This window comes from Lipotes vexillifer, unplaced genomic scaffold, assembly GCF_000442215.2.
Source record: "Lipotes vexillifer unplaced genomic scaffold, Lipotes_vexillifer_v1.1 scaffold612, whole genome shotgun sequence".
NCBI classification, from domain to species: domain Eukaryota; kingdom Metazoa; phylum Chordata; class Mammalia; order Artiodactyla; family Lipotidae; genus Lipotes; species Lipotes vexillifer.
In genome coordinates, this window is record NW_006784340.1 from 852,917 (window position 1) to 871,637 (window position 18,721).

At 38.9% G+C, this 18,721-nt stretch overlaps 1 protein-coding gene across 1 annotated transcript in view; it reads left to right on the top strand.

The window, feature by feature from the left end:
* The window catches only part of NEK10 (NIMA related kinase 10), a 299,100-nt gene that overhangs the window by 152,623 nt on the left and 127,756 nt on the right, over nt 1-18,721 (top strand). Inside the window, exon 25 of the mRNA XM_007456721.1 lies at nt 13,185-13,398. Coding sequence (XP_007456783.1) covers nt 13,185-13,398 — 214 coding nt within the window. The remainder of the gene's footprint in view (nt 1-13,184; nt 13,399-18,721) is intronic.

An 18,721-nucleotide genomic window follows, 5' to 3' on the forward strand; every position in this document is an offset into this window, starting at 1 on the left:
GGGTGTTGTTTGGGAAAGAGTAGATATAATCAGCAAAAACCAAATTTAAGCAGAGTGAATAAAATAACCAAGAAATGGGGGCATAGGTGAGCCATGGACTGTTTGGGAAAGAACAACTAGGAGCATTTGGTGTGTTGCTGGTGGGGGCAAGAGGGGGTGAGGCTGTGGAGGGAGGTAAGGGCTAGTTCAGGAGGGGCTTGTATTGCATGCAGGGAGTTTTGATTTTGTCCTTTTGGGCCATGAGGGGATATTGAGGAATTCTGAGCAGAGGAGTGATGTCATCAGTTTTGGAATATTTTTCTGGTAGCAGTTTACAATATGGATCAGAGGTGGACAAGAGATGTGCGTGTCATTTAGGAGACTGTTTCAGTGTTCCAAGCAATTGATGATGAAATAGGCCAATAGCCATAGGATTAGAGGGGAATGATACATATTTGAGAAATATTTAGGAGGTAGAAGCCACAGGCTTTGGTGTTGGTTGAATGAGGGAGGAGGCGGAAGAGAAAGAAAACTGGATTTTCTTTTTAATTTATTGGGCACTTTACAGGGATGGCTTCATTTAATCACCATACCAGCTTGATGTAGTAGGTACTATGATTATCCCATTTTACAGATTATAGTCCCAGGCTGTCTGGGATTTAGAAGCTAAACCTTGCCCAAGATCAGAGTTAATAAAGGGCAAGCCAGGGTTTAACCCCCAACAATCAGACCCAGAGCCTGCAGGCCTAATTATGATGCTAAACTGCATCTCCCAGGTGGTTCCTTTTCTGATGATGGCAAACATAGGAAGGGGAGTAGCTTTGGGAGAGGAGGAGATGACTAAATGCCAGAACAGAGGCCATTCTGGATTCCATTTACCATAATATATAACTGTATAATTTGTAAAACTAGCTTACATTGCTTTATTATTTAAAAAAAGAAAAGCTCAGCTGATATTTCAACTGACAGTATCTTGAATCAATTTAAATATCTGAAGACTAAGAATTTAGAACTTAGAATTCAGACTAAGACTTTAGAATATCTGCACTAATGAAAGGGGTTTTTGTAGTCATAAGCAACACTTGGTCAACTGAGCATTTTTATTTGCTTTAATCCCTTTTGCTAATTAAGTGAAGGTGAGGAACCAGATTTAATTAAAAGTGAAGTTGAACACTTAGCTTCTTTTGTGATTATGAGTGAAAGTAAGAAACTTGAATACAGTATTCAAGGTCATGAAATTCTTAATTTTATCTTTGAATTTGTGTTTTAGAAGTGAAGTCTGATGGGACAAAGAGCATGTGTGTTGGGGGCTTGGACCCTAGTGTACGTGTGGTCCCTCCAGCTCCCTGGCTTAAGTTCTCAGCCACCTGATTCCAGCCCTCTGGGCCTCTGCCTGGCCTCCAGCTCCACCTTCCTGTCCCTGTCCCATTGCTGCTGCCCTCTACCTGGTATGGTGATTGGATGTGTCAGCAAGGGAGGACTGTGCTCCACCTTTATGCTTCTCCCCCTATAGGATATGGAGGCAGGCAAGGAGATAGATGGTCAGGGTGGAGCAGGTGCCCTGCTGCATCTGGGGTAGGGCAAAGAAGAGGCCATCCCTGACCAGGCTGGTGGCACCCTGGCTTGTTTGGAGTGATTAAGTGGGGGCCTCTTGCTGACCTCTAATCCAGGTACCAATTGTATCCTGCTGTCATGGAGGTTGCAATATCTTCGGGGGATTCTTGTCTACCATCAACTGGGATGCTGGACTATGGGAAGGGGAGATTGACTTCCTCACTCCCTGCTGGGGCCTCACAATTATGTGGGATACCCCCCAAATTATGTAGTTGACCCTGTCTCCTCAGTCTCTTGCCTTATTTTGTATATAATAAATGCAGAGACTGAACTTTGTTAAGTAAGAATTCAGCAGATATGTCTGTCATAACCATAGTGCAAGCCCCCTTTGTTAGAACTTGAAAACAAATAGCATAAAGATAAAGCATGAAATGATAATGACTTAAAATTTGATTAAGACGTGCGTATTATACTCATGGTTATTAAAGTCAAGTAAGGAGAGAGAGATCAAAGTGGCAGATTAGGAGGATGCTGGGCTCACCTCCCCTCATCCAACCAACAGCTCTTGTTGAAATCAACCTGGGGACAAGCAGAACAGCTCTTCTGCAACCAAGGCTGTAAAGAATGATCCACACGGAGTCTGGTAGGAAGGGAGAAGTGATGTGGTTGGGACCTGCACCCTTAGCAGGGACACAGGAGAGGAGGAGACATCACAGGATCAGGGATCCTCCCTGAGGAGTGAGGGATTCCGGCCCCACATTGGACACCCCAATCCTGGGTTACAACACCGGGAAGACAAGCCCCTTAGCTGGTTTGAAACTCAGTGGGGCTTACCGAAGGGCTGTAAGAAACTGGGCCTCTGCTCTTGAAGAGCACACAGACTTGCTTGCTCCCAGTCAAAGTGTGGAGGCAGCACATTGAAAACTGCCAGGGGCTTTGGCAAGCTAGCCAGGAACACTGCATCACACACCCCCACCCACCCCTCACCTGGCTCCTGCTCTAGCCCCTCTTGCTCCAGCACTGTTCTCCACTAAGGCAGAGGGTGCCACTAACTACAAGAGTTTTCACACTTGGAGGGAACAGAGCTGGCTTGGATCCCAGCCCTGCCTCGGACCAGGGCGTAGGCAGCCATTGCCAGCACATGTGTCCCTGTGCACTCTTGGGAGGGAGCAAACTCAGCTCAGTAGTGTGATATCAACCCCTCCAGCCACAACCCAGCCTCTAGCCAAGCAAGCACATCAGGGATAAGGTGAAATCAGAAAAGAAGTACAGCCTTAGGCCCTCCGGCCCTGAATCTCTACCCCAAACCAAGGCTGAGACTGCCATCACACCTGGAAGAAACCCAACTTCCTCAGGGCTCCTGCTCCAGCCCCTGTGGCTCTGATCCCACCCTTGACAGGGTGGTGATGGCCACTGAGCAGAGGAGAAGCCCCAGCTTGCACCTGGCTCTGGCTCTAGCCCCTCCAACTCCACCCCTACCTCCCACCAAGGTGGTAGCTGCCAGGGCACACTGGGAGAAGACATGGCCTATGCTAATGTCAGACCCAGCTCTCCCACCAAAGGCCACTGGGCACACACAGACTTCATAGGGGCACTCCCACACAAGGACAGAGTCGGTAACTGTTTCACCTAATTTTATAGAGACAGAGAAATTTAAACAAAATGAGAAGACAGAAGAATATGTTTCAAAAGAAGTAAGAAAAAAACCCTGAAAAGAAAATCTTAATGAAATAGAGATAAATAATTTACCTGATAAAGAGTTCAAAGCAATAGTAATGAGAATGCTAACTGAACTTGGGAGATGGAAAAATGGAAATCACCCAATCAAAACAGCAAAAAGAAAAATAGATTTTAAGAAATGAGACTTGTTTAAAGGACCTCTAGGACAACGTGTATACTAACATTCACATAATATGGGTCCCAGAAGAAGAGAGAGAGAAAGGGTTAGAAAATGTATTTGATGAAATTACGGCTGCAAGCTTCCTGATGCTGAAGAAGGAAACAGATATCCAGGTACAGGAAGCACAGAGAGTCCCAAACAAGATGAACACAAAGAGACCCCCAACAAGACCTATCATAATTTAAATGGCAAAAGTTAAAGGTAAAGAGAGGATTCTAAAGGCAGCAAGAGGAAAGACCTTCAAGATGGCAGAGGAGTAAGATGTGGAGATCACCTTCCTCCCCACAAATACATCAGAAATACATCTACATGAGGAACAAATCCTACAGAACACCTACTGAACGCTGGCAGAAGACCTCAGACTTCCCAAAAGGCAAGAAACTCCCCACGAACCTGAGTAGGGCAAACGAAAAAGAAAAAACAGAGACAAAAGAATAGGGATGGGACCTGCACTTCTGTGAGGGAGCTGTGAAGGAGGAAAAGTTTCCACACACTAGGAAGCCCCTTTACTGGTGGAGACTGGGGGTGGTGGTGGGGAAGCCTCAGAGCCATGGAGGAGAGCACAACAATAGGGGTGCAGAGGACAAAGTGGAGAGATTCCTGCAGAGAGGATCAGTGCTGACCAGCACTCACCAGCCTGAGACACTTGTCTGCTCACCCTCCAGGGTGGGTGGGGGCTGGGAGCTTAGTCTCTGGCTTCGGAGGTCAGATCCCAGGGAGAGGACTGGGGTTGGCTGAATGAACAAAGCCTGAAGGGGGCTAGTGTGCCACAGCTAGCTAGGAGGGAGTCTGGTAAATGTCTGGACCTGCCTAAGAGGCAAGAGACCATTGTTTCAGGGTGCATGAGGAGAGGGGATTAAGAACACTGCATAAACAAGCTCCAGAGATGGGCGTGAGCCACAGCTACCAGTGCAGACACCAGAGATGGGCATGAAATGCTAAGGCTGCTGCTGCAGCCACCAAGAAGCCTGTGTGCAAGCACAGGTCACTATCCACACCTCCCCTCCCAGGAAACTGTGCAGCCTGCCACTGCCAGGGTCCTGTGATCCAGGGACAACTTCCCCAGGAGAACGTATGGTGTGCCTCAGGCTGTTGCAACATCATGCTGGCCTCTGTTGCCACAGGTTCACCCTCCATTTCGTACCCTTCCCTACCCCCTGGCCTGAGTGAGTCAGAGCCCCCAATCAGCTGCTACTTTAAACCCATTCTGTGTGGGTGGGAACAGACACGCTCAGGCAACTTATATGCAGAGACAGGGTTAAATCCAAAGCTGACCCGCAAGAACTGTGCAAACAAAGAAGAGAAAGGGAAATTTCTCCCAGCAGCCTCAGGAGCAGTGGAATAAATCTCCACAGCCAACTTGATATACTCTGCATCACTGGAATACGTGAATAGACAAGAAATAATCCCAAATTTGAGGTGGTGGACTTTAAGAGCAACTGTAGACTTGGGGTTTGCTTTCTGTATATAATATCTTTCTGGTTTTATGTTTATCTTAGTTTAGTATTTAGAGTTCATTATCATGGGTAGATTTGTTTACTGACTTGGTGGCTCTCTTCCTTTTTGTTTTTTTTTTTAATTTATATATATATAGATTTTATTTCCTTTTTCTCTTTTTGTGAGTGTGTATGTGTATGCTTCTTTGTGTGATTTTATCTGTATAGCTTTGCTTTTATCATTTGTCCTAGGGTTCTGTCTGTCCATTTTGTTTTTCTTTTTTTTTTTTTTAGGATAGTTTTTCACGCATTGTTGGATTTGTTTTTTGCTTTGGTTGCTCTCTTCTTTCTTTCTTTTCTTTTTTTATTACTTTTTAAATTTTTTATTTTAATAACTGTATTTTATTTATTTTTCTTTCTTTCTTTCTTTTTTTCTCCCATTTCTTCTGAGCCGTGTGGCTGACAGGATCTTGTTGCTCCGGCCGGGTGTCAGGCCTGTGCCTCTGAGGTGGGAGAGCTGAGTTCAGGACATTGGTCCACCAGAGGCTTCCCAGCTCCACATAATATCAAACAGCGAAAGCTCTCCCAAAGATCTCCATGTAAATGCTAAGACCCAGCTTCACTCAAGAATCCACAAGCTACAGTGCTGGACACCCTATGCCAAACAACTAGCAAGAAGGGAACACAACCCCACCCATTAGCAGAGAGGCTGCCTAAAATCATAATAAGGTCACAGAAACCCCAAAACACACCACTGGATGTGGTCCTGCCCACCAGAAAGACAAGATCCAGCCTCATGCACCAGAATACAGGCACCAGTCCCCTTCAACAGGAAGCCTGTACAACTCACTGAGCCAAACTTAGCCACTGGGGGCAGACAGCAAAAACAACAGGAACTACAAACATACAGACTGCAAAAAGGGAACCCCAAACACAGTAAGAAAAGCAAAATGAGAAGGCAGAGAAACACACAGCAGATGAAGGAGCAAGGTAAAAACCCACCAGACCAAACAAATGAAGAGGAAATAGGCAGTCTACCTGAAAAAGAATTCAGAGTAATGATGGTAAAGATGATCTAAAATCTTGGAAGTACAATGGAGAAAATACAGGAAACATTTAACAATGATCTAGAAGAATTAAAAAGCAAACAAAAAATGATGAAGAACACAATAAATGAAATTAAAAAATTTTTAGAAGGAATGAATAGCAGAATAACTGAGGCAGAAGAAAGGATAAGTGACGTGCAAGATAAAATAGTGGAAATAAGTACTGCAGAGCAGAATAAAGAAAAAAGAATGAAAAGAATTGAGGATAGTCTTAGAGACCTCTGGGACAACATTAAATGTACCAACATTCAAATTATAGGGGTCCCAGAAGAAGAAGAGGAAAACAAAGGGACTGAGAAAATATTTGAAGAGATTATAGTTGAAAACTTCCCTAATATGGGAAGGGAAATAGTCAAGTCCAAGAAGTGCAGGGAATCCCATACAGGGTAAATCCAAGGAGAAACATGCCAAGACACTTATTAATCAAACTCAAAAATTAAATACAATGAAAAAATATTAAAAGCAACAAGGGAAAAACAACAAATAACATACAAGGAAATCCCCATAAGGTTAACAGATGATCTTTCAGCAGAAACTCTGCAAGCCAGAAGGGACTGGCAAGACATATTTAATGTGAAGAAAGGGAAAAACCTACAATCAAGATTACTCTACCCAGCAAGTATCTCATGCAGATTTAATGGAGAAATTAACACCTTTACAGACAAACAAAAGCTGACAGAATTCAGCACCACAAAACCAGCTTTACAACTTTAGCTTAACAAATGCTAAAGGAACTTCTCTAGGCGGGAGACACAAGAGAAGGAAGAGGCCTACAATAACAAACACAAAGCAATTAAGAAAATGGTAATAGGAACATACATATCGAAAACTACATAAATGTAAATGGATTAAATGCTCCAACCAAAAGACGTAGACTGGCTGAATGCATACAAAAAGAAGACCCATATATATGCTGTCTACAAGAGACCCACTTCAGACTTAGGGACACATACAGACTGAAAGTGAGGGGATGGAAAAAGATATTCTGTGCAAATGGAAATCAAAAGAAAGCTGGAGTGGCAATTCTCATATCAGACAAAATAGATTTTAAAATAAAGACTATTAGAAGAGACAAAGAAGGATACTACATAGTGATCAAGGGATCAATCCAAGAAGAAGATAGAGCAATTATAAATATATATGCCCCCACATAGGAGCACCTCAATACATAAGGCAAATGCTAACAACCATAAAACGGGAAACCGACAGAAACACAATCATAGTAGGAGACTTTAACACCCCATTTTCACCAATGGACAGATCATCCAAAATGAAAATAAATAAGAAAACACAAGCTTTAAATGATACATTATACAAGATGGACTTAATTGATGTTTATAGGACATTCCATCCAAAAATAACACAATACACTTTCTTCTCAAGTGCTCAAGGAACGTTCTCCAGGATAGATCATATCTTGGGTCACAAATCAAGCCTTTGTAAATTTAAGAAAATTGAAATTGTGTCAAGTATCTATTCCAACCACAACGCTATGAGACTAGATATAAATTACAGGAAAAAAATCTATAAAATGCAAACAGATGGAGGCTAAACCATACACTACTAAATAAGCAATAAATTACTGAAGAAATCAAAGAGAAAACTGAGAGATACCTAGAAACAAATGACAATGAAAACCTGATGACCCAAAACCTATGGGATGCAGCAAAAGCAGTTCTAAGAGGGAAGTTTATAGCAATACGATCCTACCTCAAGAAACAAGAAACCTCTCAAGTAAACAACCTAACCTTACACCTAAAGCAACAAGAAGAACAGAAAAACCCTAAAGTTAGCAGAAGGAAAGAAATCGTAGACATCAGGTCAGAAATAAATGAAAAATAAATGAAGGAAACAATAACAAAGATCAATAAAACTAAAAGCTGGCTCTTTTGAAAAGATAAACAAAATTGATAAACCATTAGCCAGACTCATCAAGAAACAACCAGAGAAAATTCAAATCAATAGAATTAGAAATGAAAAAGGAGAAGTAACAACAGACACTGCAGAAATACAACGGGTCATGAGAGGTTACTACAAGCAACTGTATGTCAATGAAATGGACAACCTGGAAGAAATGGACAAAACCTTAGGAAAGCACAGCCTCTGAGACTGAACCAGGAAGAAATGAAAATATAAACAGACCAATCACAGGCCCTGAACTTGAGCTGTGATTAAAAATCTTCCAACAAACAAAAGCCAGATGGCTTCACAGGCAATTTCTATCAAACATTTAGAGGAGAGCTAACACCTATCCTTCTCAAACTCTTCCAAAATATAGAAGATGGAGGAACACTCCCAAACTTATTCTATGAGGCCACCATCACCCTGATACCAAAACCAGACAAAGATGTCACAAAGAAAGAAAACTACAGGCCAGTATCACTGATGAACGTAGATGCAGAAATCCTCAGCAAAATACTAGCAAACAGAATCCAACAGCACATTAACAGGAGCATATACCATGATCAAGTGGGGTTTATCCCAGGAATGCAAGGATTCTTCAATATATGCAAATCAATCAATGTGATAAGCCATATTAACAAATTGAAGGATAAAAAACACATTATCATCTCAATAGATGCAGAAAAGCTCTTGACAAAATTCAACACCCATTTGTGATAAAAACCCTCCAAAGAGCAGGCATAGAGGGAACTTACCTCAACATAATAAAGGCCATATATGACAAACCCAGACAACATCTTTCTCAATGGTGAATAACTGAAACCATTTCCTCTAAGATCAGGAAGAACACAGGGTTGTCCACTCTCACCACTATTATTCAACCTAATTTTGGACATTTTAGCCACAGCAATCAGAGAAGAAAAAGAAATAAAAGGAATCCAAATCAAAAAGAAGTAAAAGCTGTCACTGTTTGCAGATGACATGATACTATATCATGATACCTAAAGATGCTACCAGAAAACTACTAGAGCTAATCAATGAATTTGGTAAAGTAGCAGGATACAAAATGAATGCACAGAAATCTTTTGCATTCCTATTCACTAATGATGAAAAATCTGAAAGAGAAGTTAAGGAAGCACTCCCATTTACCACTGCAACAAAAAGAATAAAATACCTAGGGATAAACCTACCTCTGGAGACAAAAGTCCTGTATGCAGAAAACTATAAGACACTGATGGAAGAAATTAAAGATGATACAAATAGATGGAGAGATATACCATGTTCTTGGATTGGAAGAATCAATATTGTGAAAATGACTATACTACCCAAAGCAATCTATGGATTCAATGCAGTCCCTATCAAATTACCAATGGCATTTTTCACAGAACTAGAACAAAAAATTTCACAATTTGTATGGAAATACAAAAGACCCCGAATAGCCAAAGCAATCTTGAGAAAGAAAGATGGAGCTGGAGGAATCTGGTTCCCTGACTTCAGACTATACTGCAAAGCTACAGTAATCAAGACATTATGGTACTGGCACAAAAACAGAAATATAGATCAATGGAACAGGATAGAAAGCCCAGAGATAACCCCCCGCACATATGTTCACCTTATCTTTGATAAAGGAGGCAAGAGTATTCAATGGAGAAAAGACAGCCTCTTCAACAAGTGGTGCTGGGAAAACTGGACAGCTACATGTAAAAGAATGAAATTAGAACACTTCCTAACACCATACAGAAAAATAAAATGGATTAAAAGCCTTAATGTCAGGCCAGACACTTTAAAACTCATAGAGGAAAGCATAGACAGAACAGTCTATGACGTAAATCACAGCAAAGAAGTTTGACCCACCTCCTAGAGAAATGGAAATAAAAACAAAAATAAACAAATGGGACCTAATGAAACTTCAAACCTTTTGCACAGCAAAGGAAACAATAAACAAGACAAGACAACAATCCTCAGAATGGGAGAAAATATTTGCAAATGAAGCAACTGACAGGGTTTAATCTCCAAAATATACAATCAGCTCATGCAGCTCAATATCAAAAAACAAACAACCCAATCCAAAAATGGGCAGAAGTCCTAAATAGACATTTCTCCAAAGAAGATATACAGATTGCCAACAAACACATGAAAGAATGCTCAACATCACTAATCATTAGAGAAGTGCAAATCAAAACTACAATGATGTTTCACCTCACACCAGTCTGAATGGCCATCATCAAAAAATCTACAAATCATAAATGCTGGAGAGGGTGTGGAGAAAAGGGAACCCTCTTGCACAGTTGGTGGGAATGTAAATTGATACAGCCAGTATGGAGAACAGTATGGAGGTTCCTTAAAAAACTGAAACTAGAACTACCATATGACCCAGCAATCCCGCTACCGGGCACATACCCTGAGAAAACCATAATTCAAAAAGAGTCATGTACCACAATGTTCACTGCAGCTCTATTTATAATAGCCAGGACACGGAAGCAACCTAAGTGTCCATCAACAGATGAATGGATAAAGAAGAAGTGGTACATATATACAATGGAATATTACTCAGCCATAAAAAGAAACGAAATTGAGTTATTTTTAATGAGGTGGATGGACCTAGAGTATGTCATACAGGGTGGAGTAAGTTAGAAAGAGAAGAACAAATACCATATACTAACACATATGTATGGATTCTAAAAAAAAAAAAAAATGGTTTTGAAGAACCTAGGCGCAGGACAGGAATAAAGACACAGACGTAAAGAATGGACTTGAAGACATGGGGAAGGGGAAGTGTAAGCTGGGATGGAGAGAGTGACATGGACATAGATACACTACCAAATGTAAAATAGATTGCTACTGGGAAGCAGCCATATAGCACAGGGATTTCAGCTCTGTTCTTTGTGACCACCTAGAGGGGTGGGTTATGGAGGGTGGTGGGAAGGAGATGCAAGAGGGAGGATATATGGGGATATAAGTATATGTATATGTAAAGCTGATTCACTTTGTTATAAAGCAGAAACTAACACACCATTGTAAGGCAATTATACTCCAATAAATATGTTTAAAAAAAGAATAAAAAGAAAAAAAATAAAGGCAGCAAGAGAAAAACAGTCAGTTACAGGGAACTTCCATAAGGCTTTCAGCTGATTTTTCTGCAGAAATATTGCAGGCCACAGGGAGTGGTATGATATATTTAACGTACTGAAAAGAAAAAACAAAACAAAAACAAAAACCCTAGCCCTACCACCTAGGATACCAGCAGGGTTATCATTAGAATGTCTCTAAAATCAGGTACAAGGATGCCCACTCTTACCATTTCTAGTTAACATAGTACTGGAATTCCTAGGCACAGCAGTCAGACAAGAAAAAGAAATTAAAGGCATCCAAATTGGAAGGGAAAAAGTAAAATTGTCACTATTTGCAGATGACATGATACTATATATATAAAACCCTAAGTTATCCACCAAAAAACTATTAGAACTACTAAGTGATTCAGTAAATCAGGATACAACATTATTATATGGAAATCTGTTGATTTTTAAACAACATATAATAATGAATTCTCAGAAAGACAATGTAAGAAAATAATGCCATTTATGGTTGCTTCCAAAAGAATAAAATACATAGGAATTATCTCAGCCATAAAAAAGGACGAAATTTTGCCATTTGCAACTACATGGATGGACTTAGAGGGTATCATGCTAATTGAACTAAGTCAGACAGAGAAAGACAAAATACTGTATCTTATCACATATATTAATCTAAAAAGTAAAACAAACGAATGAATATAACAAAATAGGACAGACTCATAAATACAGTGAACAAACCAGTGGGTAGAGGGGTTGGGGGAGAGGCAAGATAGGGGAAGGGGATTAAGAGGTACACTACTAGATATGAAATAGATATAAGGATATATTGTACAGCACAGGGACTATAGCCAATATTTTATAATAACTTTAAATGGAATACAATCTATAAAAATATTCAATCACTATGTTGTATACCTGAAACTACTCTAACATTGTAAATCATCTACAATTTAAAATAAAAGAAAAATTAAATAAATAAATAAATGCAAAGAAAACTCAAGGACAAATCATTAGAAAAATAACAAGTTAGAGTGTTATTTTCACTTCTGCTATTAATAGTAATTGTGAGTAATAATTCTTGAATCTTGCCTGGAGACATTAGTATAGTTGAAAGTTGTATTAACTTTGGGTTGCTAAATCAAATACAAGATGTAAAAATTAGATATTTTAGTCAAAGTCCAAATAAGTTAAATTTTATTGAGAAGTACACATAACTTCATTGAACTTAGAGCTTTTGAATTAAAAAGATAGACAAATATTGTAGTGAGGACCGGAATATTTTAAATTATGCTAACCAGTGATCTTGATAATTGGTTACACAAGCATCTAGAATAGCCTTCTCTTAGTGTTTAGCTGTGACAGAAACAATGCTCCCTTTAGCAGGCTGACTGATACTTCCTACTGCCAAAATTCAAGAATTTTTTTTTTTTTTTTTTTTTTTTTGCGGTACGCAGGCCTCTCACTGTTGTGGCCTCTCCCGTTGCGGAGCACAGGCTCAGCGGCCATGGCTCATGGGCCTAGCTGCTCCGCGGCATGTGGGATCTTCCCGGACCGGGGCACGAACCCGTGTCCCCTGCATCGGCAGGCGGACTCTCAACCACTGCGCCACCAGGGAAGCCCCGAGAAAATTTTTAGCATGTGATGTGTCAAATTATCTACTGTTAAAAATTATGAAACACACCTTAAACCTCTAAGTAACTGGGTTGAATTTTATTTTTATGACATCATGCTTTGTAAGACTCTCACTAATCGAAGTTGTTGACATTGCCCCTATACAGCTGGAAAAGGCCAAAAAGTTATCTGCCCCCCCCAGAGAATCCTGCCTTCCTTTTGGTGCAACAGGTGTGATCATCAGGGCCTATATTATTGGGATCATTCTTTGTTTAACTGGCCAATGAGTTGGAGTGGTTTTAGAAAATAACCACTTACACAAGGAAACGCAGACCCCACCTGCCCATCCTGAGACTGGGAGCAGCTTCCTGTGCAGCCTGTAACCCTTGCCCACCAGCCTAGCTGCAAAGAGAACAGTGCTGCTCCCTCTCCTCCCCAAACTTTCCAAATGCCTTTTGAGAGGTCTTCGATGCAAAGCTATGCTTGATGTCCACCTTACCCGGGTTCTCTTGGGTGCAAACATCATGGGGGACACACAGCAGAACTTAAACTTGGCCCTTCATGCCCCGTGGCCTGGTCCCGATTTTGATTAGAGGGCTGTAATGAGGTTATCTTCCCTTAGATGCCTCACTCCTGATGCAGAAACCCGCCCAGATATTGTAGAAGTCAGCTCCATGATATCAGATGTCATGATGAAGTATGTAGATAATTTATCCGCATCCCAGCTGGCCTTGGAGAAGAAGCTGGAACGGGAACGGAGACGCACACAGAGGTATTTTATGGAAGCCAACCAGAACACAGTCATGTGTCAGCACGAGCCGGCTCTTCTCTCTCAAGTAAGTGAAAATCTTTCAATCTCTTCAGGATGCGTTCTGATGGACTCTGAGGCTGTTCTTGCTTGTGTTGAGGAAAATTCATCTTAAGTTAGAAAAATATTAATTGCTACATGTAATATTTACTACTATAGAGATACATATTTGCATCCATTTTGATCTTATAGTTAAAATTAAGTCAATATAATTGATGTTCCAAAGAACTAACCCATAATTTGTTGTATATTACAAAACCAGAGGTATTAAAAAGATATCTTAGAAATTGTTTAAGTTTGTAATATGATCTTTGTATAAGTATCAGTGACTGCTTATATTCAATTTATTCAGCAATCTTGGAAATATGGATGAAAATATTGTATGTCAGTTTAAAGAAGGAAATAATATTTGCCTTAAAATTTTTTTCTTATTAGTCTGTGTAATTGATTTCATTACTGTTTTTGGTGGTAATAATTTTGCCATGGTACAAATCAGAATATATGCTTTTATTTTTCATGACATTAACCTTTAAATTATTTTGATATTTAAGTTTATTTCTGAGTATACTTGAAAAAGGGATGCCAAAGCCACAGACTTCCTCAAGTGCATGTGATGGTGCCTGTGACGCCCTTGTTTTATTTTCTCTCTGCCTTTGTTGTATCATGACCCATGACTTATCCTTTACTCACGCTCTGGGTTCCCTGAAAGTAGGGATTTAGTAAGGGGCCCTTCAACCCATAAATGTTCTTTTTTAACCCTCCTGAGGATGAGCCCAGCACAATAGGGTCACAAAGCCCATCCTTGATCAGGATACCTGGTCACTAAATTCCTTTCCAGGATCTGCCTCAGCTGGGAAAATTATATAAGAATTAGTCTCCCCCGTGCACCGCGATGAAGAGTGGCCCCCGCTCACTGCAGCTAGAGAAAACCCTCACACAGAAACGAAGACCCAACACAGCCAAAAATAAATAAATAAATAAATAAATTTTTTTTAAAAAAAGAATTAGTCTCCAAAAAGAGCCAGTTTTGATTTCTGGAATAACAGCATTTCCAGCAACCATTTTTTTTTTTAGAAGGAAAGCAATACTATTTGGTGGTTTATCTTGCCTAGCTTGGAATCCGGAAGTTAAAGATTCAATCAATATAATTTTGGTGGGTTTTTTAAAATTTTATTTCATTTTTTATGTTTTTATTACAGTCATACCTTTTATTTCACTTTTCATGTTTTTTTAAGTTGAGGTATAGTTGATTTACAATATTATATTACTCTCAGGTATATAACATAGTGGTTCATAATTTTTCCATTTATACTCCATTCAAAGTTTTTATAAAATAGTAGCTATATTCCTAGTGCTGTACATAGCATCCTTGTATCTTATTTATTTTATACCTAATAGTTTGTGTCTCCTAATTCCCTACCCTTATCTTGCCCCTCCTCCTTCCATCTCCCCACTGGAAACCACTAATTTGTTCTCTGTATATGTGAGTCTATTTGTTTTATTATATTCGTTTGTTTTAGTTTTTTGAGATTCCACATACAAGTGATATCATGCAGTATTTGTTTTTCTGTCTGACTTATTTCACTAAGCATAATACCCTCCAGGTCCATCCATTTGGTTGCAAACAGCAAAATTTTTTTATGGCTGAGTGGTATTCTACTGCATATATATGTACCACATCTTCTTTATAGTATTCTGCTTATGTTTTCTTCTAGGAGTTTTATTGATTCCAGTCTTACATTTAGGTCTTTAATCCATTTTGAGGTTATTTTCCTATATGCTGTGAGAAAATGTTTTTTTTTTTTTTTTTTTTTTCTTGCGTTATGCGGGCCTCTCACTGTTGTGGCCTCTCCCATTTGCGGAGCACAGGCTCCGGACGCGCAGGCTCAGTGGCCATGGCTCACGGGCCCAGCCGCTCTGCGGCATGTGGGATCTTCCCGAAACGGGGCACAAACCCGCGTCTCCTGCATCGGCAGGCGGACTCTCAAGCACTGCGCCACCAGGGAAGCCCGAGAAAATGTTTTAATTTCATTCTTTTACATGTAGCTGTCCAGTATTCCTAGCACCACTTATTGAAGAGACTGTCTTTTCCCCATTGTATATTCTTGCCTTCTTTGTCATAGATTAATAGACCGGAAGTCCATGGGTTTATTCCAGGCTCTCTATTCTAACCCATTGATCTATGTATCCGTTTTTATGCCAGTACCATATTGTATTGATGACTGTAGCTTTTTAATATAGTCTGAAGGGAGCATGATACCTCCAGCGCTGAGGCTTTTCTCAAGATTGCTTTGGCTATTTAAGATCTTTTTTATTTCCATACACACTTTAGAATATTTTTCCTACTTCTATGAAAAATACCACTGATATTTTGATAGGGATTGCATTGAATCTGTACATTGCCTTAGGTAGTATTATCATTTTTACAATGTTAATTCTTCCAATCCATGGACACAGTATCACTTGTCATCTTTTTTGTCCTCTTCAGTTATTTTCATCAGTGTCTTAGAGTTTTCCAATGCTTTAATGTCTTAAAGTTGTCCAGTTTTCCAACTCCTATTAAGGAGTTTTAACCTCCTTAATTAGGTTTTATTTGATGGATGGTAAATGGGATTGTTTTCCTAATTTCTCTCTCTGATAGTTTGTTCTTAATGTGTAGAAATGTAACAGATTTCTGTATATTAATTTTGTATCCTGGAACTTTACTGAATTCATTGATGAGTTATAGTAGTTTTTTGGTGCTGCCTTTAAGATTTTCTATGTTTAGTACCACGTCGTCTGCAAATAGTGACAGTTTTACTTCTTTCTTTTCAATTTGGATTCATTTGCTTCTTTTTCTTGTCTGATTGCTACGGCTAGGACTTCCAATATTATGTTGAAAAAAAGTGGCAAGAATGGGCATCCTTGTCTTGTTCCTGATCTTAGAGGAAATGTTTTTAGCTCTTCACTTTTTAGTAGGCTGTTAGCTGTGGGTTTATCATATATGGGCTTTATTATGATGAGGTATGTTACTTCTATACCCAGTTTGTGGAGAGTTTTTAATTGTAAGTGGATGTTGAATTTTGTCAAAACCTTTTTCTGCATCTATTAAGATGATCATATGATTTTTATTCTTCAATTTCTTTTTTTTAAAGTAGAGTTGATTTACAGTGTTGTGATAGTTTCTGGTGTACAACAGGGTGATTCAGTTTTTGTATATATATGTTATTCTTTATCAGATTCTATTCCATTATAGGTTATTACAGGATATTGAATATAGTTCCCTGTTCCATAGAGTAGGTCCTGGTTGTTTTTCTACTTTATATATAATAGTGTGTATTTGTTAATCCCAAACTCCTAAATTATCACTCCTCCTTTCCCCTTTGGTAACCATAAGTTTGTTTTCTGTGTCTGTGAGTCGGTTTCTGTTTTGTAAATAAGTTCATTTGTGTCATTTTTTTTAGATTCCACATATAAGTGATATCATGTGATATTTGTCTTTCTCTGACTTCACTTAGTATGATAATCTATAGGCTCATTCATGTTGCTGCAAATTACATTATTTTATTCTTTTTTGTCTGGATAATATTTCATGGTATACATATATACCATATCTTCTTTATCCATTCATCTATTGATGGACATTTAGGTTGCTTCCATGTCTTGGCTATTGTAAATAGTGCTGCTATGAACATTGGGGTGCATGTATCTTTTCAAATTAGAGTTTTCTTTGGATATATGCCCAGGAGTGGGATTGCTGGATCATATGGCAACTCTATTTTTAGTGTTTTGAGGAACATCCATACTGTTCTCTATAGTAGCTGCACAAATTTACATTCCTACCAACAGTGTAAGAGAATTCCTTTTTCTCCACACCTTCTCCCGCACTTATTATTTATAGACTTTTTGATGATGACCATTCAGACTGGTGTGAAGTGATATCTCATTGTAGTTTTGATTTGCATTTCTCTAATAATTAGCAATATTGAACATCTTCTCATGTGCCTTTTGGCCATCTCTATGCCATTTTTGGAGAAATGTCAATTTAGGTCTTCTGTCCATTTTTTGATTGGGTTTGTTGTTTTTTGGATATTGAGTTGTATGAGCTGTTTGTATATTTTGGAGATTATTCCCTTGTCGGTCGCATCATTTGCAAATATTTTCCCAGTCTGTAGGTTATCTTATTGTTTTGTTTCCTTTGATTAGGTCCCATTTGTTTATTTTTGCTTTTATTTCTTTTGCCTTAGGAGACAGATCCAAAAACATATTGCTACAATTTATGTCAAACAGTATTCTGCCTATGTTCTCTTCTGGGAGTTTTATGGTGTCATGTCTTATAATTAATCCTTTAAGCCATTTTGAGTTTATTTTTGTGTATGGTTTGAGGATGTGTTCTAAGTTCATTTATTTACATGCAGCTATTCAGCTTTCCCACCACCACTTCATAAAGAGACTCTCTTTTCTCCATTGTATTTTCTTGCCTCCTTTGTCAAAGATTAATTGACCGTAGGTGTGTGGGTTTATTGCTGAGCTTTCTCTTCTATTGCAGTGATCTATATGTCTTTTTTTGTGCCAATACCATGCAGTTTTGATTGCTGTAGCTTTTTAGTATTGTTTGAAGTCTGTGAGGGTTATGCCTCTAGCTCTCTTCTTTTTTCCTCAGGATTACTTTGGCAATTCTGTGTCTTTTTGTGGTTCCATATAAATTTTAGGATTATTTGTTCTAGTTCATTGAAAAATGTCATGGGTAATTTGATAGGGATTGTATTAAACCTGTAGATTGCTTTGGATAGTATGGCCATTTTAATAATATTAATTCTTTCATTCCAGGATCATGGGATGTCTTTCTATTTCTTCTAATCATCTTCAATTTCCTTTAAAAATATTTTATAGTTTTTGGAATATAAGTCTTTCACCTCCTTGGTCAGTTTTATGCCTAAGTACTATTTTATTTGTTTTGTGCAATTTTAAAAGGGATTTTTTTTTAACTTTCTTCTTCTGATATTTCATTGTTAGTGAAAAGAAATGCAACCAATTTCTGTATGTTAATCTTGTATCCTGCTACCTTGCTGAACTCATTGATCAGTTCTAGTAATTTTTGTGTGGAGTCTTTAAGGTTTTCTATATGTGTATATGAATCATATCATCTGCATATAATGACAATTTCACCTCTTCCCTTCCAATTTGGATACCTTTAATTTCCTTGTCTTGTCTGACTGCTGTGGCTCAGAAACTTGACACTGTGTTGAATAGAAGTCATGAGAGTGGGTATCCTTGCCTTGTTCCTTGAATTTAGTGGGAAGGCTTTCAACTTTTCACCACTGAGTATTATGTTGGCTGTATTTTTGTCATAAATAGCTTTTTTTATTCTG